The sequence below is a fragment of the Theropithecus gelada genome, chromosome 4, assembly GCF_003255815.1.
Source record: "Theropithecus gelada isolate Dixy chromosome 4, Tgel_1.0, whole genome shotgun sequence".
In the NCBI taxonomy this organism is placed as follows: domain Eukaryota; kingdom Metazoa; phylum Chordata; class Mammalia; order Primates; family Cercopithecidae; genus Theropithecus; species Theropithecus gelada.
The window spans coordinates 52,247,933-52,273,873 of record NC_037671.1 but is presented as its reverse complement, the minus strand read 5'-3'; the positions used below and the strand labels follow the sequence as shown (position 1 = coordinate 52,273,873).

The following is a 25,941-nucleotide window of genomic DNA, read 5'->3' as shown; positions in this document are numbered from 1 at the left end:
CAACAGTTACAGTGTTATAATATTCTGTGTTTTTCTGTGTATTTACTGTTACCTGTGAGTTTTATACCTTCAGGCGATTACTTATTGCTCATTAATATCTTTTTCTTTCTGATGAAGTGTTCTCTTTAGCGTTTCTTGTATGACAAGTCTGGTGTTTATGAAATCTCACAGTTTTGTTTATCTGGGAAAGACTTTAATTCTCCTTCATGTTTGAAAGATATTGTTGCCAGATATACTATTATAGAATAAACATTTTTTTCCTTAAGCACTTTAAATATACCATGCCACTCTCTCTTGACCTGTAAGGTTTCAACTGCAAAGTTTGCTACAAGATGTATTGACACTCTGTTGTATGTTTTTTGTTTGTTTTCTCTTGCTGCTTTTAAAATCCTTTATCCTTGATCTTTGGGAGTTTGATTTTTAAGTAGTTTGGGGCAGTCTTCTTTTGGTTAAATCTGCTTATTGTTCTGTTACATTCTTCTGCTTGGATATTGACACCTTTCTCTAGGTTTGGGAAGTTCTCTGTTATCCCTTTGGATAAACTTTCTACCCCTATCTATTTTGCTGCTTCCTTTGTAAGGCAAATAACTCTTAGATTTAACTTTTTACTCTATCTTCTAAATACTGTAGGCATGTGCTTCATTGTTTTTTATCTTTCTTTTCTGTTTCTTTTTTTTCTTTTTTTCTTTTTTTTTTTGAGACGGAGTTTCACTCTTGTTGCCCAGGCTGGAGTGCAATGGCACGATCTCCGCTCACCGCAACCTCTGCCTCCCAGGTTCAAGTGATTCTCCTGCTTCAGCCTCCCTAGTAGCTGGGATGATAGGCATGTGCCACCACGCTTGGCCAATTTTGTATTTTTACTAAAGAGAGAGTTTGTCCATGTTGGTCAGGCTGGTCTTAAATTCCTGACCTCAGGTGATCAGCCCGCCTCCGCCTCCCAAAGTGCTGGGATTACAGGCGTGAGCCGCTGCGCCTGGCCTAAATTTTTTATCTTTTTTTTTTTTTTTTTTTTGTCTCCTCTGACACTGTATTTTCAAATAGCCTGTCTTCAAGCTCACTGATTTTTTTTTCTTCTGCTTGATTAATTCTTCTATTAAAGGACTCTGTTGTATTCTTCAGTATGCCAATTGCATTTTTTCACCTCCAGAATTTCTGCCTGATACTTTTCAATTATTTCAGTCTCTTTGTTAAATTTATCTAATAGAATTCTGAATTCCTTCTCTGTGTTATCTTGAATTTATTTGTTTCGTCAACACAGCTATTTTGAATGCTCTATCTGAAAGGTCACATATCTCTGTTTCTCTAAAAATGGTCCCTGGTGCCTTATTTAGTTCAATTGGTGAGGTCATGTTTTCCTGGATGGTGTTGATGGTAGCACTTATTCTTCATTATCTGAGTATGGAAGACTTAGGTATTTATTGTAGCCTTCACTGTCTGGTCTTATTTGTACCCATCCTTCCTGGAAAGGCTGTCCAGATATTTGAAAGGACTTGGGTGTTGTGATTTAAGATTTTTTTTTTTAGGGGTCACTCCAAGCCCAGTAATGCTGTGGTTTTTGTAGACTCATAGAGATACCGCCTTGATGGTCTTGGACAAGATCATTGAGAATTCTCTGGATTATCAAGCAGAGACTCTTACACTCTTGTTTTACTTTCTCCCAAAAAAAACACCAGCCTCGGTCAGGCATGGTGGCTCACGCCTGTAATACAAGCACTTTGGGAGGCCGAGGTAAATGGATCACCTGAGGTCAGGAGTTCTAGACCAGCCTGACCAACATGGTGAAGGCCCATCTCTACTAAAAATACAAAAATCAGCCGGGCATAGTGGCTGTAATCCCATCTACTTGGGAGGCTGAAGCAGGAGAATCACTTGATCCTGAGGGCCAGAGGTTGCAGTGAGCTGAGATCGTGCCATTGCACTCCAGCTTGGGCGACAGAGTGAGACTCCATCTCAAAAACAAACAAACAAACAAAAACAAACAAACAAAAAACAGAGTCTCTGCATCTGTTCTAAGCTACCTAAAGCTGTGAATGGAGTGACACAAGGACCTCTGTGCCCACCACCCACCACTGTGACTGTGCTGGGTCAGACCTAAAGTAGGTACAGCACTAGGTGTAGCCCAAGGCCTGCCATAACCACTCCCTGGCTACTGCTTATGTTTGCTCAAGGCCCTGTGGCTCTAAAATCAGCCAGTGATGAAGCCACCCAGGCCTATGTCCTTCGCTTCAGGGTGGCAAGTTTCCCCAGGCCCTAACGTGTCCAAAGGCGTCATCCAGGAGTAAAGGACTAGAGTTTAAAACCTTAGAATTTGATATGATGTTCTACTGTACTGCAGCTTAGCCAACACTCAAACCACACTATACTGTTCTTCTCACTCTTCCTTCCCCTTTCAAAGGCAAAGGAGCCTCACTTCATAGCCACTGCCAACCCAGGCCATAAGGAGTACTGCCAGACTATCGCTGATGTGCCCTTAAGGCCCAAGGGCTCTTAAGTCAGCTCATTGGGAATGCTACCTGGTCTGGGACTTCAGGGCAATGGGTTCCCCTCTAGCCCAGGCCAGGATTAGAAATCCTATTCAAGAGTCAAGTCTGGGAATCAGGGACTCTAAGAGCCTGCTTATTGTTCTACCCCACTGTGGGCATGCTAGTACCTAAGGTGCAAGACAAAGTCTCCTTTACTTTTCCCTCTGCTTTTCTCAAGCAGGAGTTTTGCCCCATAGCCACCACAGATAGTAATAAGCTGAGTCTCACCTGAAGCCAGCAAGTCTCAGAGGCTCATGCAAGGCCCTTGATGTAGAACCTGGGTATCACTGCTGATTACTCAGGGCCCAAGGGCTCTTCAGTTAGCAGTTGATTAATGCTGTCATGACTGGGTCTTTTCCTTCAAGGCAGCAAATTCTCTTCTGGCCCAGGGTATGTTTAGAAATGTCTTCTGGGAACAAGAGCCTAGAATTGGGACTTTATGACTCTGATTGGTGCCCTGTCTTGCTCTGTCTAGGCTGGTATCCAAGATGCAAGAGAAAGTCCTCCCCATTCTTTACTCTCCTATCCTCAAGCAGAAGGAAAGGGTCTCTTTTGGAGCCATGCGCTGTGTAGCCTGAGGTTAAGAAAGGGGTAATGCCAACCCTTCCTTAGCTGCCCTAGCTGGTGTCTCAGTACGTTACACACCCCACCTTCACCGCCTAGTCCACTGTTTCAGGTTCTAGTTCAGCACTAGGACTCACCCAAGATTTGCAGTCTATATAGCCTACAGTGCCTTTGCATTTCATTTGGAGGCACGTAGCACTGTAGCCCTTGGTCTTAAGGTTTCTGGGAACTCAAGTTCTGACTGCTGGGATCAGCAATTCCTCCCTGGCTAGGGCTGGTTGAAATGCTCCCTCCATGGGTGGTCATCAGCTGAGTTTGGGCTGGTTTTCCTACCTGCTCTAACAAGATAGCACTGAGCTCAATGCCTCACAATTGCTGTGTTCTCCCTCCTGCAGTGCCCAGAGTTGCTCTCCACACCATGATGCCACTGCTAGGTGTGGGGAGGTGTGGTGATGGCAATTCAAGACTGTTTTTTAATTTCTTTGGTGCCTCTTCAAGCAATATAAAGTTTAAACTAGGTACTATAAGTGCTCAGTCGATTTTTGGTTTTAATGGTGTTATTTTTTAATGGTTAGATAGTTGTTAAATTGGTATATTTGCTGGGGGAGCAATAGATGGAGCCTTTTATTCTGCCATCTTGCTTCATCTCTCTATTGTTAATAATTTAATAATGGTAAATTGGAATTTTTTTAACTTCTCTGGGCTTTAGTTTTCTCATTTTTTAAAATAAAAAAGCTGAAATAAAACACTTTTTATCTGCGACTATAAATTATTTCAAGGAATATTTATTTCCTATTTCATTTTTTAAATATATATGTTATTTTCAGAGCAGTTTTATATTCACAGCAAACTTGATTGGAAAATACAGAGTGTTCCCATATACACCTTTCCCCCATGTAGGCATAAGCTCCTTACCATCAAAATCTCCTGACAGAAAGGTATATTTGTTGAAATTGATGAACCTATATTGGCACATCATTATCAACCAAAGTTTATAGTTTATATTAGAGTGCAGTTTTGGTGCTGTGCATTCTTTGGATTTGGACAAATGTTTAATGACACGTATCTACCATTAAAGTATCATGCAGAATACTTTCACAGCCCTAAAGTCTCTTGTGCTTAGCCTTTGTCCCTGTCCCCCACAAACCTTTAGCAATCTCTGATCATTTCACTGTATCTCCAGTTTCACCTTTCCAGAATTTCAATTCCATTTTTTAAATCCCTTCTAAGGAAAAACTCTACGAGCTTACTTCTATGTTATCTAGCTCAGAGATTTGAACCTGTTAAAAGAAAAATAATAGAGAAATTAAATTTAGCAGAGTTCATTTGAGCAAAAAAGAATTCATGAATCAGGTAGCACCCTGAACAAGTAGAGGCACAGAAAGCTCTGGCCAGCAGTGTGAGCAGCAAGCTTGTATAGACTGAAACCCAAGCAAAGTAGAGAAATCACCTGACTGGCTACAACTAGGCATCTGCCTTATTTGGGCATGGTGTGATGAGTCAGATGCCTGTGATTGACTGCAGCCTGGCTGGTTGTGATTGGCTATAATCTGACTTTTTTTTAATAATCTTAATCTTACTTTTGGTTTGTTTATATACTGAGGTAGGTTTCAGTTCACTATGTAGGGACTTAAGGTACAGAGGCAGCCTCAGGCTAAATTTCAATGACAATTCTCCCCTTTTATCAGCCTCTCACTTTGGGGAGAATAACCAAAAGTTTGGGCATTGGCACCACTCTCTGTCACCATCAGAATGGACTTGTTTGTTCTCAGTATGAAATTCACAATTAATGACATTGGGGTAGTTGAATGATTCTTTATGTTCTCCTTATGTTTTTCTTATTTTAACTGCAGTGAGACCATTTGACACACAACAGATGGCTGCATGTTAGCACTTATGACTTGTGAGAGAATATGACTTGTCAGGGAGACTGTTACGATGGCTATCAGGAAGAAAATATCAAGAGGTTAAAGTGCACTTCTTCATAGGAGCTCTCATGAACCAAATCAATTAAAATATGTCAAAAAATATGAGTCAGAAGAGGAGTCTATTTGTTTTAAGCAAGTATCTTGTTTGTTCCTTTCTTACAGTTGAGTTTCTATCATATCAAACATATTTATCCAACTACAGCAAGAAATGTTAACTATCAACATATTTTCTAATGACCTTTATCTACTGTTATAGCATCAGTCTTTCTGTATGGGAAAGCTTCTACATAACCAGAAAACCAGCACTGAAAGTGGAGATAGAATGAAATACATCTGTAAGTGTCCAAATAATCCATCATGTGCCAGAAACATACCACTTGATGTTTTTATTGTCTTACCAGAATTACGAGTTTGACAAACCAAACATTGGTTGTAAATCATTTTAGTCATTTTAAACAGTAACTTTACCAATTGTTTTAATAATTTGAATAATTTTATCTCTTCCATAATGAGTCAGAGTCTGCAAAAATTTTAATGATGTTAAAGAACTTGAGAAGGACCAGGCAGCCATCCAGATTCTCCATGAGTCCATGCTTAACACTGAATTTACTTTCTTTGAAATGACAGGTTTGTTCTCCAATTCAAGTGCAAAATACTGTTTATTGAATAGCTTATCATAAGTAAATTAACTTAGGTTAATCTTACAGAGTTTATTTAACTTGCATATCTTAACAATTTCAGTACCAGCTTGCTTGGCATAAAACCGTGGCAAAGCATGTTCTTGGTATTTAATGAATTCTTGTTTTGCTTGAAGTTGAGTTGACAGTTTTATAAATGAATTCATTTTTTCATTAAAGTTCTGGAAATTCTTACCTAGTCCAATTATCAGAAAGTAAGGTTATCAGAAATATATACTTGTTAGAGACTTTTATAGAATCTTCTCAGAGATGAAACACTTTTAGGTTTATAGTTACTTGCAAAAACTTTCGAGAAAGTACCAGAGTAAAATAATTAGCTCTCTGTGAATGACAATATTTAAAATTTCCATGGTTAAAAATCTGATGAGAGTTTGCTAAAACACAATTGACAAGGAAATTCTGTTGTTTCTGTAACATACAATGATCTAAGATAATAATTACAATTGTCACTGATAGCATTATACCAGAACTTTCAGATTTCTAAGAATTTCATACAGTTTATGAAATACATATTAATAACATATCTATACAATTTAACTCAATATAGGTTCAGTATCAATTATTATTTCACAATGCTTTCCATTCAATTTAACGTGCTAAATAAGCCTAATTAGTTTATCAACTCTCTGAAAGACAGAAGAAACTTTTGTGGTATTCCAGTGGCCTACTGGAACCTCCCAAAGTTATTTCAAGGTCAAAGATGTTAACTAAGTATTTGATTTTGGAAAGTCAAAAATGTCAAAAGATTTAAAGGACTTGGTTAAAATAGAATCACAGTTTACTCTGAAAAATAATCATTCAGTTAACGAGAGTAAGAGTTAAAGACTTCAAAGGCAAATATGAAAATTTACACAGTTGTAGAAAAATAATAGATCTTTTAATAGACAAGACTCAGTCTTCTTAATTAATCAAAAGCCTGAAAAAGACAACATGAAGTTGCAGCCATAAGAAAGAATGAGTTAATGGCCTTTGTAGGGACATGGATAAAGCTGGAAACCATCATTCTCAGCAAACTGACACAGGAACAGAAAAACAAACATTGCATGTTCTCACTTATAAGTGGGAGTTGAACAATGAGAACACATGGACACAGGGAGGGGAACATCACACACCAGGGTCTGTTGGGGGACAGGGGGCAAGGGGAGGGATAGCATTAGGACAAATACCTAATGCATGCGGGGCTTAAAACCTAGATGACGGGTTGATAGGTGCAGCAAACCACTATGGCACATGTATACCTATGTAACAAACCTACACATTCTGCATATGTATCCTGGAACTTAAAGTAAAAGAAAAAGAAAAAAAGATAACATGAAGTATAGCAGATCATCTTGATAAATATTGAATTTTTTTTCTGGGCCAATTACCTAAAAAGGTAAAAAATACAACCTGCTACAATTTTATATTAAAAGCAGACCAATATTTCAATAAAACTGTGTTTTTTTCATGGAGAGAATCAAATTCTATTTTTATATTAGTGTGCTTTTGATATTAATGCTCAATTTTAGAAAAGGCTTACTAATAGTTCTAATCTTAGCTTGTTCACATATAAAATTTATTTTCCAAAATTCCTGTGCTACAAATTTTCTGCAACTTGCTTATGTCTATACAGTTTAGTCTCACACTTTCTCTTTTTCACTGGAACAACCAGTTGTACTTCATGATAAACACTACTTTTTTTTTTCCTTAACACAACCAAACACTTTTCCATACCTTATAGCTTTGCTTGCCAAAAGCACATCTTGTCTTTTTCATATACTTGCATATAAAGTTGTTTCCCTTTTCATTTCTAACAACATTATTTACACATATTCATTAGAATTCTTAGTCTTTAATGACCTTAATTTCTAGCAAACACTAGGAAGCAAGCAATTGTAAACTATATGTCACACTAGCATCTACAGAGTAGACTTTCAAATCTATGAACTGTAACTTCTAGGAGCATGTGCTTATTTGTAATATAATTTTTCAGTGTGGCACAAACTATGTTTACTAATAGTCCCACCTATCTTGAATTTATCTGTAATAAGAAACTGTATAGGAGGAAAAATTTTATCTGTATCCTCTTAGGTTTTTCGGCAAGAAGTGAGAATTAAATTTTTATTTACGCAGACTTCCCTCAGCCTTGACTTTCCATTCTTCATAATAAGAATATTAAAACCTTCTGGTATAAGAAGGACATCTTTCAGATAAGAATTTTATCTTACATGCATCTATTTAGTTCACTTGTTTTTAGCAATTATACTTAGAATCCTCGGGATGGTGAAATATTAAACAGCTAGCTTGCCATCAGTTGGAGTTATTTTTTCTTACAGACAAATTTAAAATGTAGAGGTAATATAAAATGATTTTACTAATAAACCTAGAAAACTGTACATGTGTATTTTATTTAACACCAACAACTCTGAAGACATTCCTGTTTTAATCTAGCTGGCACACTTTTACTAGCTTTTATTTACCGAAATGTATGCTAGATCACATGAACCTGAAAAACATTATAGGTTACTTTCTATCTTTCTAAGTGTGTAAAAAATATTTTACATAAGTGTTTCTTTTTTTAAGCCAATTAAATAAACATTTTTAGAATTTAATTTTTGCAGTACCATGAGGAATATAGGGAAATACCACATACACATAATACAGACATATGTAAACATATAAACTCAAAACAGATCCTATAGATTTTATTTAAATGTTTTAGCCATGTGACAAGCATAATAAGACAAAGCTCACTAATGCATTAAAGAATATCTAGAATTGAATTTTTTTTCTGGCCATGCCAATGAAGCAAGATTACTTACCCTGATGGTTAAAGCTTTTGACTACTATTTGTGGAAAATATTTTTAAGATTTTAAAAATGTATATTCTTGGGCGGGTGCAGTGGCTCACGCCTGTAATCCCAGCACTTTTGGAGGCCAAGGTGGGCGGATCACAAGGTGAGGAGTTTGGGACCAGCTTGGCCAAAATGGTGAAACCGTGTCTGCACTAAAAATACAAAAATTAGCCGGGCATTGTAGTGGGCGCTTGCAGTCCCTGCTACTCTGGTGGGGGCTGAGGCTGGAGAATCGCTTGAACCTGGGAGGCAGAGCTTGTAGATCGTGCCACTGCACTCCAGCCTGGGTGACGGACTAAGACTCCATCTCAAAAACAAAAACAAAAACAAACAAACAAACGAGAAACAAACAAAAAAAAACCTATATTCTTAAAGAGTCAAACTTTGATTTTTTAAATATGTTTGATACCTTTGAATATCAATTAGAGAATGTATCTCATTGCTTTTTTGACATTTTAGATTTTTTTCTAATGTGCCTTACAAATGAATAATTTTTTCTAAAAGTTACACACTGTGGACACTGTTATCCCAAGTTGTCCTTAGTAAGGTGTTAATCCATTTTTATGACACCACACAGGTTCTGGGTCCATAAATTTTTGTCTTAGCTGTTACCCTAGAAAATAAAGTCCCAGATTCCTGGTATCCTAAACTTAGATTTAAAGAAACTTATTTTCAGTTACCTATCTGAGGCCTCCAACTGGATCCATTTCAGCTAGTTATCAGGTCCAATCCAATCTTGGACCCAGTCCATTAAAATAATTGCTCAAATAAACTTCAGTAATTCAAAACACAAATTTGTAGAGTTCAAATCTTACAGGGAACTCATTGACAACCTCTAGTTGCTCCAAGAGAACAATAGGCACAATCGATGCTGGCAATCACCTTTGTTGGTCACTCAGTGCTCCTGGGGTCACCAGAGGTCTTCTTTGAATCCCTCTTTTGATACTAAACCATTAAAAATAAAAACTTTAGTCAAATTAAATATAGTAGAATTTATTTAAGGACATAATAGTTCATGAATTGGGCAGCACCCTGAACCACTGGAGTTGTAGAGAGCTCCAACCAAACAATGTGAGTATTGAGTTTTAGAGGCCAGACAAAAAAAATCGAAGTGGAGAAATTACCTATTTGGGCATAGTGTGATAAGGCATCTGCCTTATTTGGGCATAGTGTGATGACTTGGCTGAAACTTGCCTGGTTGTGATTGGCTGAAAAATCAGCTATTTGTTATACTCAAGGTTGCTTTTGTTTGGCTTACGTACAAAGTTATATTGCAGTTCACTATGTAGGGACTCAACATATGGAGCTGCCTTAGGCCAAATTAAACTAATTTCACATGCCCACCATAAGAAGAGCAACAAGGTAAAGAAGAGAGTAAATTAGGTGCTCTAAATGTTGTAATACCAGCATCACCACAATCCCCCCACACAAATTATTGCAGACAAAATAATAACATTCCCATTGTCTTAATAAGGGTTTAAGATGATAGAAAGCAGACGTTTCTATCCTTTCCCTCATAAGATACACACACACACACACACACACACACACACACACACACACCCCGCTATAAATATACAAGACTGCCTAGATTCAGGTCATAATTTGGCAAGTGTGAATTTTTGAACCTCTCTGTATTTTTATCTTCACTTTTCCTCTTTCTTTGCTCTGAGAGGCTGCACAGTAATAAAAGTGCTTCATTGCCACAAAGGTAATATGCAGGCCCACACTAAATACTTTAGTAATGCTTTTCCTTTGGTTGCTAAGCTAGAGCTATTGTCATGAAAGTCTGCACATTTATCCCATAGCATTCTTAAAAAGCAATTGTTATCTTATGTAATTCCAACTCAATTTCTGCTTTGCCAAAAAGTCTATCTTCTCAGTATCATAACATGTATCAGATTTAGGAAACTCATTGACAATTTGAGCCTAAATTATTTAATTCAGGGTGCCAATTTCATATCTATAGTAAGTTATATTCTTGGACATATTAATCATTTGTGTTGCTTACAATATATACATTTTCCTTGTAGGTGAATTGCATGGGAAGCCAAGTTACAAACGTTTTCTCAGTGAGAGTAGAGTAAGAAGAGCTGAAGTTAGAAGGGGATTAAATGCTAAATAAAATGAAAATGATGTCCTAATGATTTCATTTCCAAAATAAATTTACTGCTACCAGGTAGGTCTAGCATTTACATAAACATGCATATATTTTTCCTTAGGAAATCGTTTTCACCCATAAATTATCTGCCAGGCATGTTAGTCTTTGTCTCATATGGCTTTTTTTCTCTACAATTTCACCTGTAAGTGTTCACTTTTTGATTAACATTGTCTTGCTTTAGCTGTATTGCTACAGAGAGAGAGGCAGTGTTTGGAATATGGGCATTGATGTCACACTGCGTGAAGTCTGACGGCCTGTGGGCTAGTTGGGACCTATTCTTATGAATCATGTAATCTTGAGCAAGTCACTTAACTTGTCTATGTTTTGGTTCCCTGTAAGTAAAATGGAAGTAGCAACAGCTAATTTCCAAATTTATAAAACATGCCTGGCACAATTACTTAGTATATGTGAATGGCAATATTTATGTTCATTCTGATTGTATTCACCTATTTGTGACCAGAAATAATTTTTATTTACTTAATGCACTTCTGTATATTTTATTTGATTAAAGATGTGTGATCTGTCTACTTTGTATTTCAAAGGAAAAGGGGATACGGCAATCAGTGTTGAACATGAGTTGAAAGTTGATGTCAATCATGTTCAATGATGTGATGATGGGATGAAGTGATGGTGCTACATGTGCACTAAGGATGTAAGGGAATTAGTTGTGAGACTGATGATAATGGAACAGATGAGCCAGCGGAAGAAAGAGCAGACAGGAAAAGAAAGCAACTGAGATGATTCACATGCACACCATTCCAGCTCCCACTTCCCCAGGTCTGCTTGCTGAATTTGCAAAATCTGCTTGCTGAATTTGCATCGGACTTGTTTTTAACCCTGAAATAAAATCTTTTTTTTTTTTCTGAGCTATATTGAGTGGTTTTCTCTTACTTGCAAATGATAATTTTAAACAGAACAGAGAAATATTTTTGATGATTTATTTCTCTTTCTGTGTGTGTGTGTGTGTGTGTGTGTGTGTGTGTGTGTGTGTGTGTTGGCAGATAGGCTACACATATCAGATGCTATATTCAATTGCCACCTACAATATGCTCAATCAACAGAATGCATCATATGCTCAAGAGGTGAAATACACTAGTTCAAAGGGCAAAGCATATAAACTTTCAAATTTTATTTGCAAATTATGGAAAGGATGACTCAGTTATCAAGAAAAAAACAGACTCAGGAAAGAATATTGATTTTATTGCTTGGGCTTCCTGTTGATGTAGTAGGCAGTAGGAAAATTGAGATCTTCTTTCTTTTCTCTTTTAGTATTGTTTTAGATATATGAGATAGATAGATAGATAGATAGATAGATAGATAGATAGATAGATAGATAGATAGATAGATAGATAGATAGATTTTAAGTTTCCTTCCAACACCATGCTTGAGACTTTATTTCACTGGGCAAAATTATAGCTCAAAAAAAAAAAAAAAAACTTCAGAGATTTTCAAATCTAATAATATGGCAGAGAGAGCTAAGTTAGAGCTCTTACTGCTACGAATACACACAAGTTTTAAATAGAATTAATTTTTAAAATAGTTAAAATTATATAGAATTCTCTCTAGAATGAGACAGCTCTACATATTAGACAAAAGAAGAAAATGAAGGTAGAGTGATACGAGTAAGAAGGGAAGGAGAGAACGTACAATCAACCCCTGCAAGAGCCATAGAGCCACAGTCATGTAGTTCCATGCAAGACTGACGATTGGAAGGAAACATTGCTTGGGATAGTGACATGAAAGATTATAGCTGTCACACTAAGGATGTGTATAAAAAGAAGAGTATATGTTGGATATGCCATCTGGAGACCATGAAAAATGAGTCATCAAATTGTTCAGGAGAGAGGGGCATAGACTTCAGCTGGAGAAGCAATGACAGCAACAGAAGCATGGAGCAGAAGTGATCCCTATTATGAGGTAACAAGTGCAAAATCATTAAAATAGCAGTGAACCTCAGAGCCATGAGCAAACCACAAAGTTGTGAGTGAAGTCACAAGGTGGCGATGACCTACTAGCCACTTCAAAAGAGAATAAAATGGCCATCAAGCAGAACACAAAAGCCACAGCAGACTCTGCAGGGGACGTGGGAGACCTGTGGGCTGGGTGTCCAAAAGTAGAATGTCCATGGGTGAAAGACAAATTGTTCAATAAATTTCACCCACATTGTTTTATTATATTTCTACAAATAACTATGAAAGCTGGGGAGATACTTTAAAAACAGTTAATAAAGTTGTCTGCATAAAAACTAGAGTTTCAGGGTGAACTGCCATGAAATCACTATGAAACTTAACAGTCTTGAAAAATACCAAGACTTGAATGATGGCATACAGGTTCTCTAATTTGTTTAAGCCATGCTAGTGAAATTTTTTCAGCTATACTCCTCCTCGATAAGTGATAGATTCAATTAGCTTCTAAGATTTAGTGAATCAACTATAATTATAAAGAAATAACTCATTCAAACTCTAAAGAGTTTTATATATACAATCTCACAGTTTCCTGTTTTAAGAAAGTCCACCAACCTACCAGGAAATTGGTATTTCTAATGTTTTCCATCTTTTTGGTACACATTTCTTCAAATAAGTGTAACATATTTATCAGAATTTTTCTTGAAAACTATAGAAGGATATTCTTGAAGTAATTTCCAGATTATTATGTATGATCCAAGTAAACATAGGGCTGGTAAAATAGTACTGACAAAAAGTTAATGATTAATTCAGCAGAACATTACCAAACTTGTGACTGAGAACATCAAGGTTGAAAGGGGTCGTAAGGGGTGACTGGTAGCCTTAAGTTTATGGGTAAAATAGTAATTCTTTATTTTTTATATTTTTAACTCTAAACTGAAATCTGAACCTAAATTTAAATCATTCAGTTTTATTTATACTGGCTGTAACTCTTTTCTAACACATATTCTTGTTAAACATTTTAATTTGTATCTTATGGGAGGGAATAGCCTAAGAGAGCTGCATCCTTCCCTAATTGATTTTTTTTTTCTCTGAACTGCTACTCACTTCACTGATTGAAAGTGAAACTAACTGCAGAATTTCACTTTTTAAAAAACTGCATAACCAAAATGCATGCTTATATTTCTGCTTTCATCCCAACTTCCACCATAACAAAAACATACATTGAAGATGAATGAAAGTGCAACAATGCACTTCTAACATGTTCTAGTCACCACATTCTGGGGGTTTCTTCTCTGTATACGTACTGGTGAGAAGACCAATAGCACAACTGTGATAGTGTAAGTACCTGCTTAAATGATGTGCTCTAGGGCCTCACTACATACTCACTACATAAAGTGTGCTTCACAGACCAGGAGCATTTCTACTACAAGGTTGCTTGTTAAAAAAAAATAAAAAATAAAAAAATAAAAAAAGGTTATCCTTGCCCTGCCCAAGGCTTATTGAACTGGAATCTGCATTTTAACAAGAACCCAGGTGATTTATGTGCACACCACAGTTCAGGAAACACTATTTTAGTGACATCAAAATTGCATCCTTTCACTAATCAATCTTTCTCTCTTCTTTCCTCCTTATCTTTTCCTCTCTTTTCTTCTCTCTCCTCTCTGTCTTTTTCCTCAAGTGTTTATTCTCATCATTTTTCTGTTTAGTATTTACTCATCTCTCAGCTAACCAGAAATATTCGCCACCAGAGTTTCTGTTTCTTCCTCTGTATAAGACGGTAACATAGTTGGGGGATGCAAATGTACCTTAAAGTGCACATTTATTGTGAGATAAAAGAAAAACCCGTAGCTTTAAACTCCCACATAGCTCAGCATATCCTATTATAGAATTGTTCCATTAGAAGGCACAGAGAGTTCAACTCAAGGCCGACTGGAAAATGGGAGGAAACACCAGATACGTATCAATGATTAATGATCAGATAATAGGTCAGAACATTGAAACAGGCACTTCTCAATTGTGGTCAGATGTGAGAGACAAAAGTTTGGACAGCTTCACAGTGAGGAGAACTTAGCAAACCCATGGGGACAGTTAAGAGCAAAGGGAGAAATGGATAATCAGCTCAGATAAACAACCTATCCGAGCTACCATCTTTTCCCTCATAGAACCCTGCAGGAGTCTTCAAAATCACCTCCCTGCCTGACTCTACTTCTACTCCCCTCCTGATGGTTCCAGAATTTGTAACACTCAAATGGCATCCACCAAACTTATAAAATCCATCACTTCGTCATGGAGTGAAATGCCCTGTGGGATTCATTCCCTGACCTCACCCCTACCCCTTGCCCCTTTGCTCACTAAACATTATCTCACTGGCCTGATTTTTCTTCTTCACACACATTATGCTTTCAGAAACATTTAGCTTGATCTCTCTGCATGGAGACACTCTTTGCTGGACACCTTCTTCTTAGGATGGTAGAAATTATCTTTGATCACTTATGGTAATGCCTTTCTTGATAATCACTCTCGTTCCTAACACACTGTTGAATTTTGTGCAGAGTAATTAATATCTGAAATAACTAATTTACTTGATTATTGTGTGACTCATGTCACTTGTGGTAAACCCTACAACGGCTATGACCGTGTCTTTCTCGCTTACTGCTGTATTCTAGAGTGTCAAGTTGTGCCTACATAGAGTAAGAACTTAGTATTTTTTTTTAATTATCAATGACTGCTTTTTTATCAGGTTCATGCATAATCTTATTTAATATGCAATACAATTCAGTAAGTTTGATGTTACAATCACCATTTTATAGACGAGAAATGGGACTTTAAAAAGATCACTTGGGTGATAAAAACATGCCTGAAATTCAAACCTGAACCTTTCTAATGTCAAAGAAAAGGCTCATTCTATAGTCTAAACAGTTCATTTAATCAAAAGGTACCAGATGAAGGTGACTTATCAAGGGTGTAGATGCTCATAAGTAGAGAATTGTATTAAAGGGTCCCTGGAAATACTTTATAAATCTTGTTCCTTCATTTATGAGAGTCTGTGGACCACTTTCAAAGTGATGCAAGCATGCATGCAATCGAAGGCTTTGTTCTTTAGTTTTAGCTCTTAAAAGTAAATTCTTACTTATAGGAGCTCATATTAGATGCTGTTTTCTCAGATGTCATATGGCTTGTGGTCATTTTTAACAATGTAAGGTCCTCATATTATGGAGAAGTGAAGAAAAATTATGCTTCACATGTGGCATCAGCAAGGGACATATTTCTGTAAGGACTGTAGACAATATAGACAAACATTTTCAGATATTTTTAACTATTTTAGTTGTTTTATTCCTACTCTTTTTTTTTTTTTGCTTTTTTTCCAACTGTAAATATAGTATACACTATTGTATACACACACATGCGTAATTTCTTTCATAAGTAGTTTTCTGACTCACAAAGCATAAGAAAATATCAAAGGAAGAAAGTTTCTGATAGAACTCTGGCTTAAGGCTCCTGGAGCTATTAGTACAGTCAAATGTAGAGGGTAAGAATTTAAAGGGAAGAAGCATTAGTTTAGGTACCAACTACTTACCTTACAAAATTTACTCTTCATCTCTTCTAGCTGACTAATTTTATTCCCAGTACCCCCAAGAAAGCTAATGCTTAGAAAGGGTATGTACCTTGCCCAATGCACACAGCCAGAGAGGAGTAAAAAGGACACTTTTACTTTTTTTACGTACTCAGGTGGTCTGTCCACAATCACATGCATATTCACGTTCTCTGGAGCTTGGTGGGATGAAGAAAATGCCACAGTCTGCATTCCAGGCATCACTTAATTAGAAGGGAAGTGAAGAGACTTAAGTGGAAGAAATGATGTAGATGAATTTATGCCCAACAAAAATAGAGTGTGACTAAATCTGTGCTGTTAGACTTGGGTAAATATCAGAATGATGGACGTGGTGGCATATATTTTAAAATGTAGTTTTCTAGACCACCCCTCCCAAATAATATAATGATACCATTCAGGGGTGTTGCTCAGGGTGTGTATTTTTTTAATCATTCCAAGTGATTTTAAAAATTGTCAAGTTCAGAGAACCACTGATTTAATTAATCTCTCTGCTATTTCCAGCATGAATTCATCTTTTATTTTTAGTTTCCATCAGTCATCTACCATTTACCAAAGTTTAAATAGCTGTAAGCTTTGCTATAAACAGGTCTATAAAGACATTAGAGAAGCTTCATTATTGCCCTCCAGAAATGTATTCATGCACAAATTCACTGATTATAGTGTGTTTGATAAGAACATGGATTCAAGAATCAGACTGCTTTGGAGTCTAATGTCAGCAATGGTCATTACTAGTACAGTGACTTTGACCAAGTAATTAAATGAATGCCTCTAGGTTTCTTTCTTTCTTTTTTGAGACGGAGTCTCCCTCTGTCACCCAGGATGGAGTACAGTGGCATGATCTGGGCACACCGCAACCTCTCTCAGCCTCCAAAAATGTTGGGATTACAGTCTTGAGCCAATGTGCCCGGCCGCCTCTAAGTTTCAATCACACCACTGCAAAATGATGACAGTAAAACTAGTACCTGAATCATAAGGTTGCTATTATGTCTAAGATAATAGTTGTAGAATGTTAAAGCAATAACCAATATTTAGTTAATGCTAATTAAATATTCATTATTCCCTATTGGGAATCTAGCAAGAACCAAGCCTTATGCTAAATAAAAAATACAAAAAGAGAAAAGGTGGTTATGTCCTGTGGCTACAGTTTATATGCTCTTTTAGGATATTTATCTTATCATTCTCCCTTATACAAAACATATTTAAAGTAGTAAGTTACAATTACTTTTTAATATTTTGGACAGCTGAGCATAAGTTCCCCCTCATTAACTTCTATACACCCCCAAAAAGAGAAAAGAATAGATAACAGCTCCTTATGAATTAGTCTCTGATTCGTTAGGATTAGAAACTGAATTAAATTTTATGAAATCCATTTTCTCTAAAATGTCACTTTCTTTGTTAAAAAAACTTTTGTTTTAAGTTCAGAGGTACAGGTGCAGGTTTATCCCCTCTGAAGGAAAGGAAAGATTGCAGTTGAGTGAGATTTAAATAACACGGATTCTATGAGCAAATTAGTCTTCATCTGGGTAAAATTTGAATTGACACACAAAAGTAGATCATATGTAAAACATGTTAAATAAATATCTAATTACTATTGTGAATCTATGATCTATAAAGCTAAGAAGTAGGAAGAGGAGGCAAATAGCAATTGTTATTATAATAATGTGCACCAGAATAATCAACATTCTATTTTTAAAATTTAAATTTAAATCTACAATGACATTAATTTCCTTAGTTTGATATTATTTACTGAGTACATGATACCAAAATATAATCATGTTGTAACAGTTACAGAATGCCATCTTTCCTAAATTACCAACTTCAGTGATAGCCTAACAAATGCAGACATTAAGAAGAGGTAATAAGTAATAACATATGAAGTACATTTTTATTAGACAGCATTGTTTAAATTTCTACTAAGCAGTGGTTACTGAAGACAATTTCAAATAAGTATTTTTGAAATCACTGTATAAATAACTAAAACTACAACAGGCTTTGCCTACTTTGCTATAGTTTTCTTTTATATTATCTTTCTCACCTTATATTAATCTGTACACTTAAAACTTCATGTCTTTACCCTTCCTTCCTCTTTCTTACCACCCACCCTTCACTAACACTGCAAATTTAAAGCCCTGAGCTTCAGGATATTTTTGGAATCATGGGAGACAGACATCTTCTTTCACATTGGAATAGATAATTACTGAAATGACATAACTGAAACATATCCACTGTACTAAGCTTTTATTGTTATTATTATTGATAAGGCAGCCAAATTTGATTCTGCAATAACTGTGTTGTATGACTGTGGGAAAATCACTCATGATCAAAGCTGTCATGTGTGACTTCTTTTAAAAAATGATTCAGGTTTAATAACATAATACAAAAAATGCATTTGATAAGCTGTAAAATTTATTCATCAAAATCAGGATGAAACACATAAGCTCACTGAACGATTTTTTTTTCACCAGATCATACATTACAGTGGTTATTGTTAAAGCTGGTGAAATTCAAGGTTTATGTTATTGCCTTCAATGACCATTTATGGCTTAATATAGAGAAAGAACAACCAGTCAGGCTAGAGTTCCACATGAGAAATTGTTTTTACTTGTCCTAAGTGAGAATACAGAACATGCAATAGTTCTTTCCATTACTTGGAGTGTCAGGGAAGACTCAATCCAGATTAGAAAACACTTATTGGGATAAAAGGGAAGGTGAGGGGCTACTGTTCTCCAAGGTTGTTCTAAATTGTCGTAAAAACAGTAACTCCCACCAGTGGTTTCTCTTCAAACTTTCTGCTTTCAGTAGTGTCCCTCAGCTGTAAAAATAAAAGGTGAGGCAATAGAATACCACTCGGCCATGAAAAAAGAATAAAATTTTGTTATTTGCATCAACAAGGATGGAACTAGAGGACATTATGTTAAGTGGAATAAGCCACGGAAATAAAAACATTGCACATCCTCACTCATATGTGAGAACTTAGGAAAAGTTAGACCGGATGCTGGAAAGGACAGTAAAGAGGTAGGGAATAAAGGGAATGACTAATAAGTACAAAAATGCAGTTACACAGAAGGAATAACAACTAGTGTTTGGTAGCACAATAGACTTACTATAGTTAACAAAATTTATCATATATTTAAAAACAATGAAAAGAGTAGAATTGGAATGTTACTGACACACAAAAAAAGATCAATGGTTGAGGTGATGGATACCCCAGTTACCCTGATTTGATCATCACACATGGTATGTTTGTATAAAGGCAGCACATGTACACCATAAATATGTACAAATGTTATGTATTCATAATAATTGAAAATTAAAAATGAATGGAGAGGACAAATAAATTACAATATTCCTTTTGTCTTGGAATCCACATATTTCCATTATTATATAAGTTTCCTTGGAACTCTATGACAACTATCCCAAGTGATTCAGGTATGTAGTAATAATGGTTAAGCATGTGGGCTCTGAAAATGTAATGTGTTTAATTCCAGTTTCACCACTTACCAGTAAGCTGATTGACTTTGGATAAATAACTTAATCTCTTTGTGTCAGTTTCTTTGTATGTGAAAATGGGGCTAAACATTATACTTATGTCTTAGGACTCCCATGAGTTTAAACATATTAGCATACGTAAATTATATAAACTAGTACCTGCAGGCAACAAGCATTTAATAGTTGTTAGCAGCAGAATCAGGCATGACAGAAGCTTAGTCTTTCAGACTCAGGGATTCTGAATATATGAACCCTCTGCACTGGAGCTTACATAAGAGCTTTTGGAGTGGAAGGAAGTAAAAGTTGTGGCAGACGATCCAGCCTCTGGCATCTGCCTATGCCATCTTGTGTTTTCTTAGTAATTCTTATTAGCTTCATCTGTATAATAAATGTTGTATGATTCTTTCAGATTTGAAAACTTATCAAATTGCCAATCAATATCACTGTTATATAGAGTTAGTCACGTAACACATTATTTTACTTTAGTTTTAAAGTTTTGTGGCCCTCTGTTCATTGAAATATACTGTGTTTTGTGTTTGGGGGTGGGGAGGAGTTGGAATAATGCAGTGACTGGTAGTGAAGAGCAAAGAATGGGAACGGCATTATGGTTTTACTCTGCAAAGAGACCACATGTTGTTTTAGGCTGTTATTCCTAAAATGTGAAAGCTGAGACCCAGTGACTGACTGACAAACCAATACTTTATGCAGAAGACTTAAAGAAAGTATCAAAATTTTGATTGGCAACTCTTGTAAGAGAATAGCATTGCATTTGGTACATTCTTCTGATCAATCTCTCTTCTCAGCATCGTACCCTTTGCTTGTATTCCCAACATCCACCTCTTGGCCTGGAAAAGTTCCCCTCATAGGCGTTTTTCAGCCGAACATCCGTAAAACCTAACCACCCTCTCTTTTACAAAGAACTTACCTCTCCAAAAATCCTTATCTGTAGTTCTAAACTATACAATTACTGCCTATGATTAACATCGTAAGAAGAAATATAAAACTTTAAAAAAATCTCAAACTCCTAAATTCTGATTCAATTAAGTAGAAATATGGGGGCCATCCACCTTACTATTTAGTTCACACACTTCAGGTCGATTCTCTATTCTTAAAAATTTTCTCTGTACCTCCTCTTTTCTCCCTTAATCACAACACTGATCTCATTCTCACCCAACTTTCTTTATTTTTGCCCATAACCTCAATCTCATTCTCACCCAATTTTCTCTGTTTTTGTCTCTTTCTCCCTAAAAAACAAAAAGAAACAAATAAAAATGATTTTGTAAATAGAAATCTAGAATCTGGATTTCTTCCCAATTATACCATAAGATGCCCATTATAATCAATAAACAACTCAATTAACTTGCTTTCTGTGCATCTTGTTTGATTCTCCTTATGTATCTTCCTGGGAGAAGTGAGACCCTTACCTTTGTTCAGTGTGATTCAGACATAATTTGACACACCTTCACATTTAAACAGATAGGGGAAAATATGCAATGTATGAGTTTAGCTGATGGGCCAGCTCGATGGAAGTGGCTTATTTTATACAGATAAATTGGATATGGTAGCACTCAAGCAAAAATGGGCCCTATTGTCCAAGGTCATTTTCTTATGCACGCTGTCACTATGATACTGCCTGCTTTTTAAAATTTGCCATTGCTATCTTTCTCTGCTTATATTCAATTAGTCTTATTAAATCTCCAACAGTTCAAAATGTTCTTTTTAGCATTTTATAGGGAGAAAATATTGAGAAAATAGATTTTTCGTGGTCTGCCTATAAATACATAGGTACCTTTTGAGTGAGGAATGAAGTACACAAAAGACAAGAGGACCGGACTGCTGCTTTTTAAACTCAGATTACAGAATATATTTCTAGTTTGTTTCCCTCAATGACAGAGGGAGTTAGAATATAAATTAAGTATAAATATAAATATAAATTATGATCTCATCTAATGATAATATAATGTCATTAAGTTGTAAGGATACATCTTTTTGAATTTAAAAACCCAGCTCTAGATTTATGAAAGTGGACCAAATTGTTTAAATTCATCTATCAGTTACTTATTAATTATTTTTTTACATGTTTTCTACTTATCCTTGCTATGAAAACTCGGAATATGATTGGTCCTACCAATCTGGCCATGAAGAAGAGAATCTTAAGGCTTAGATAGATGAATATTTATTCCAAATATACAGATGGTAAACTGAGAACCAGACCCCCAGATTGGTTTTCCCTATCTAAATCTAGTGTTCTTTAGATTCTTAACACACTGCTGTCTACTATTAATAAGGTAATCTCATGACTGAGTCATCATTACATGGCATGTAAATAATGATACTGATTACTTTTATAGTGCAACTATGATAATTGCTAATATAACAGTATTAAAACAGTGATACAGAAATATTTATTTTCTATTTGTCGAAAAATTGAGTCCCAGAAACAGTATATGGTTCAGGCCATGTGTACAGAGAATACACATGATGGAAACCCGTCACACAGTTGAGAGAATGAGGAGGGTGGAGGCTGAGAGAAAGAGCTCTGTCATCATATAACCTGATAATCAATCTCTGTTCCACCAATGACTACATATATAATTTGTGAGCCATTAGATAATCTGCGTCACAGTTTTCTCAATTGGAAATTAAGATGTTCCAATGTTATAGAATTTGTCATGAGAATTAATCCATATAAAGTACTAACAGCCCCTGGTACATAATAAATACTCAAAAAAAGCATGTAGTTGAAAATGTAAATGATATTGATTATGTGCTTTTAATTATTTACTGACCAAGAATACTTTAACCCCCTTGTTACAAAAATGAAATGAATTCATGTTTGGCTCACCCAGGTTGTAACAGCACTAAACTCTCTACTACACTTGTTTGCTATTTCACAATACTTACATGAATATGCACTCAATCAGGAAAGGCAGCATTAATCAGAATTGTAATCATGCCAAGAAGGCTATAAAAACAAGAGCCCACCTTTCTTTTACCAAAGACTAGCTCAACTCAGAGACATTTTGAGCTCTGTCCCAACTTCTCTCAAGTGTAACTGCATCAACAATGAAGATGCTTTGTATTTTTCTGACCTTTGTCTTCACTGTGTCTTCTGGTCCATCAGGTAATATTTGTTACTATAGAAAAGATACAAAGGGCAAAATGTTCTTATAAATACTTTACTCTGAAAATAATAGAAACAAATACATTATTCTTAGGAGATTTCATATGACCTCCTTATAAGGCAATTTATTTTTTCATGGAGGAAGAAATGAATAGAACTGGTAGTTGAGAAAATAATAAAAAAAAATTTCCCTGAGATGTAGAATTAAATTTATTTATTTTGTTATTTTGTGTGACGACACTATAATTTTTTAGATACTTCCTACTGCCTTCTGTTTCAAAATCAATTTTACCAAGTGATATTGTAGCTACTGTCAAAATTAAGCTTTTTACAGCCAACCTAATGATTGGTAGGGGTAGAGAGAAAAGGGGTTAGAGGTGGATGATTATTTAGAAAACAAAACATGTAGACTATTTCTTCCATGTCTTTTTCTCTTTACTCTTGAGGAAGCATACAAAAATTAGATATTTAAAAATGTTCTAGCCAGGCGCAGTGGCTCACGCCTGTAATCCCAGCACTTTGGGAGGCCGAGACGGGCGGATCACGAGGTCAGCAGATCGAGACCATTCTGGCTAACACGGTGAAACCCCGTCTCTACTAAAAGTACAAAAACTAGCCGGGCGAGGTGGCGGGCGCCTGTAGTCCCAGCTACTCGGGAGGCTGAGGCAGGAGAATGGCGTAAACCCAGGAGGCGGAGCTTGTAGTGAGCCGAGTTCGTGCCACTGCACTCCAGTCTGGGCGACAGAGCAAAGACTCCGTCTCAAAAAACAATAAAAATAAAAATAAATAAATAAATAAAAATAAAAATGTTCTAGTTACAAAATGATAATTTAAAAGGTGGTGACAAAAGCAATACTGTTGCATAAATAAGTATATTATACCAGCTGATAGAGGGAAAAATTTAATAGAGTTGCTTGGGCATGATTTCAGGAACAAAATGGTTTAACTCTACATTTTAAAGAGTTTACTTTATTCTAAGGATATTATCTAAGGATATTAAATCTAAGGATATTAAATCTGGACTTATGTTCATAGCTACTTTTTCTTAGTTCCACAGAAAAAAACAAGAGAAGTTGCAGAGAGAAAAAGAGAATGTCAACTTGTTCGTGGTGCCTGCAAGTCGGAATGTAACACCTGGGAATATGTACATTATTACTGTGATGTTAAGCCCTGCTGTGTGGTACGGGACTACCAAAAGCCAATCATTAACAAAATCACTACTAAACTCTACCGAAAATAAATTACAATTATAAAATACTGTATAACACTACATCATAATAATATTATTAATACAAATTAATTTTTGCTATCAATCTATATTTAAGTGATTGATCTCTGGCATTCTAGATTACGCAATTATATCATGTCTGGAGAGTTCAGTGTTGACTTAGTACAAGAGAAATAAAGAAAAAAAGAGTGGTAGCATCTTCTTCACTAAATTGGCAGAAGTTTATCTCCACCCACGTGACAGAGGACTTTTGATCCTTTTTCTCTTCATCTCTGACCTATTTATTTGCCTGGTACAGAAACATTTATTTCCATATGATGTTTGAGATACTAAACATAAATTATGGTTTATGTACCTTCTCATAGTTTCCATATAAATGTGTTTGTTTCTTGGACACAGAGTTATATAGATGCTAATCACATAATAACAGAAAATTGATAAAAATAATTTTAATAATGAGCTAACCAAACTGAAAAGGGAGTAAAATGAAATATGTTAACACCTTACCCATGTAAAAATACATCAAAAAGGAAAAACAGCGGGAGGAAAAACACTAAACCGTAAGAGTAGTTATGTTGGAGAGATGGGTTCATGACTGATTTATTTACTCTTTATAATATTATATTGTTTTACATATATACTTATAATTTCATGATCAGGATAAAAGCAAATTAAAAACATCTTAAGAGTTTTTAAAATTTTTAAATAATTTGAAAATTTAGAACAATACAGAAATGTTCAAAGATAACAGAAAAGTCACTTCTAATTCTAACATCCAGAGCTGACTATTATAATCAATCTTAAACATAGGCTACCAATCCAAGGGTCTTCTCTCTTGGTCCTTAAGAATTTTATTTAACTTCTTTCATCTTCTACTTCAGTACTTAATGCTTCTGTTTTTGTCCTTGTCTTCAATGAATTCAATGGGTTTCCAAGTTTCCACATTCCATATTAATTTCTTTTATAATATTAAAATGACTTTAACATAAACTTTCTTATGAATTATAAAGCATCAGTAAAACTTGACATTCAGAAATTAAAGTATCCACCGAATGTATTTCTTACTTAAACCTGTAACAACAGTTTGGATGGTATAAAAATTTAGGACAGAGATCTGACTTAGAAGAAATCAAAGAGTTTCAGTGAATTTTAGGTTTAAGAGAAACTGATAACTTGCAGTTTTCTTATTTGAAATATTGGCCTAACAATGTGATTACTCATTAGAAAATATAGTCAGAGGAGCAATCTTGGAAAGGAACATTTATGACATATTAAGTTTATACTTTTCTGCTATATTCGTGTGTAAAGCTCAAGAAACAAAAATGTGCTTCCAATATAGATTTGTCGAGCCATTAACTAAAGCAATGAGATAAAATCACCCAATGAAAGACAACAGACTGAGGTGGTAAAGTCTGAAATCCCAACGAATAGGATTTAAATAATTCTATGTGAAGAACTGGAACCCACAAAGGAGGATAAGAAGGAGTTAGCCAATATGAAATCACTCCTAGGCTGTGTTTTCTCAGGTGAGTTTTCAGACATAAAGAAAATAAGTAGCCCCATACCCCATTATATCCTATGTTATTTTTTGTCACACACAATTCATGAGCATAATAAAATGTTGTGTTTTTCTTCTACTTTAAGCCAACAAGTTTTAGAGTGGTTTATTGCACAGGAATATAAACCAGAACACAGCTTAACTTTCAAACTACAGAAATTTTTGTTAAGTAGCAATAAGCAATAAATTATGGGTAGGACTTCTGGAAAAATGGAGCAAAAAATTTAGAAAATCTGCTTCTCCATAAAAGTAAGAAAAAGATTGTCACAAAATTGCCGAAATCCACTTTATAAAGAGCTCTGCAAATTAACTAGA

General features: G+C 35.5%; 1 protein-coding gene across 1 annotated transcript; it reads left to right on the top strand.

Annotated features, from left to right (window-relative positions):
* The first annotated feature begins 22,782 nt into the window (after positions 1 to 22,782).
* On the top strand, positions 22,783 to 24,080 carry DEFB113 (defensin beta 113). Its single transcript, XM_025381314.1, has 2 exons — positions 22,783 to 22,840; positions 23,890 to 24,080. Exons 1-2 carry the CDS (start codon positions 22,783 to 22,785, stop codon positions 24,078 to 24,080), a joined length of 249 nt encoding a protein of 82 aa, XP_025237099.1.
* The last annotated feature ends 1,861 nt before the right edge of the window (positions 24,081 to 25,941 follow it).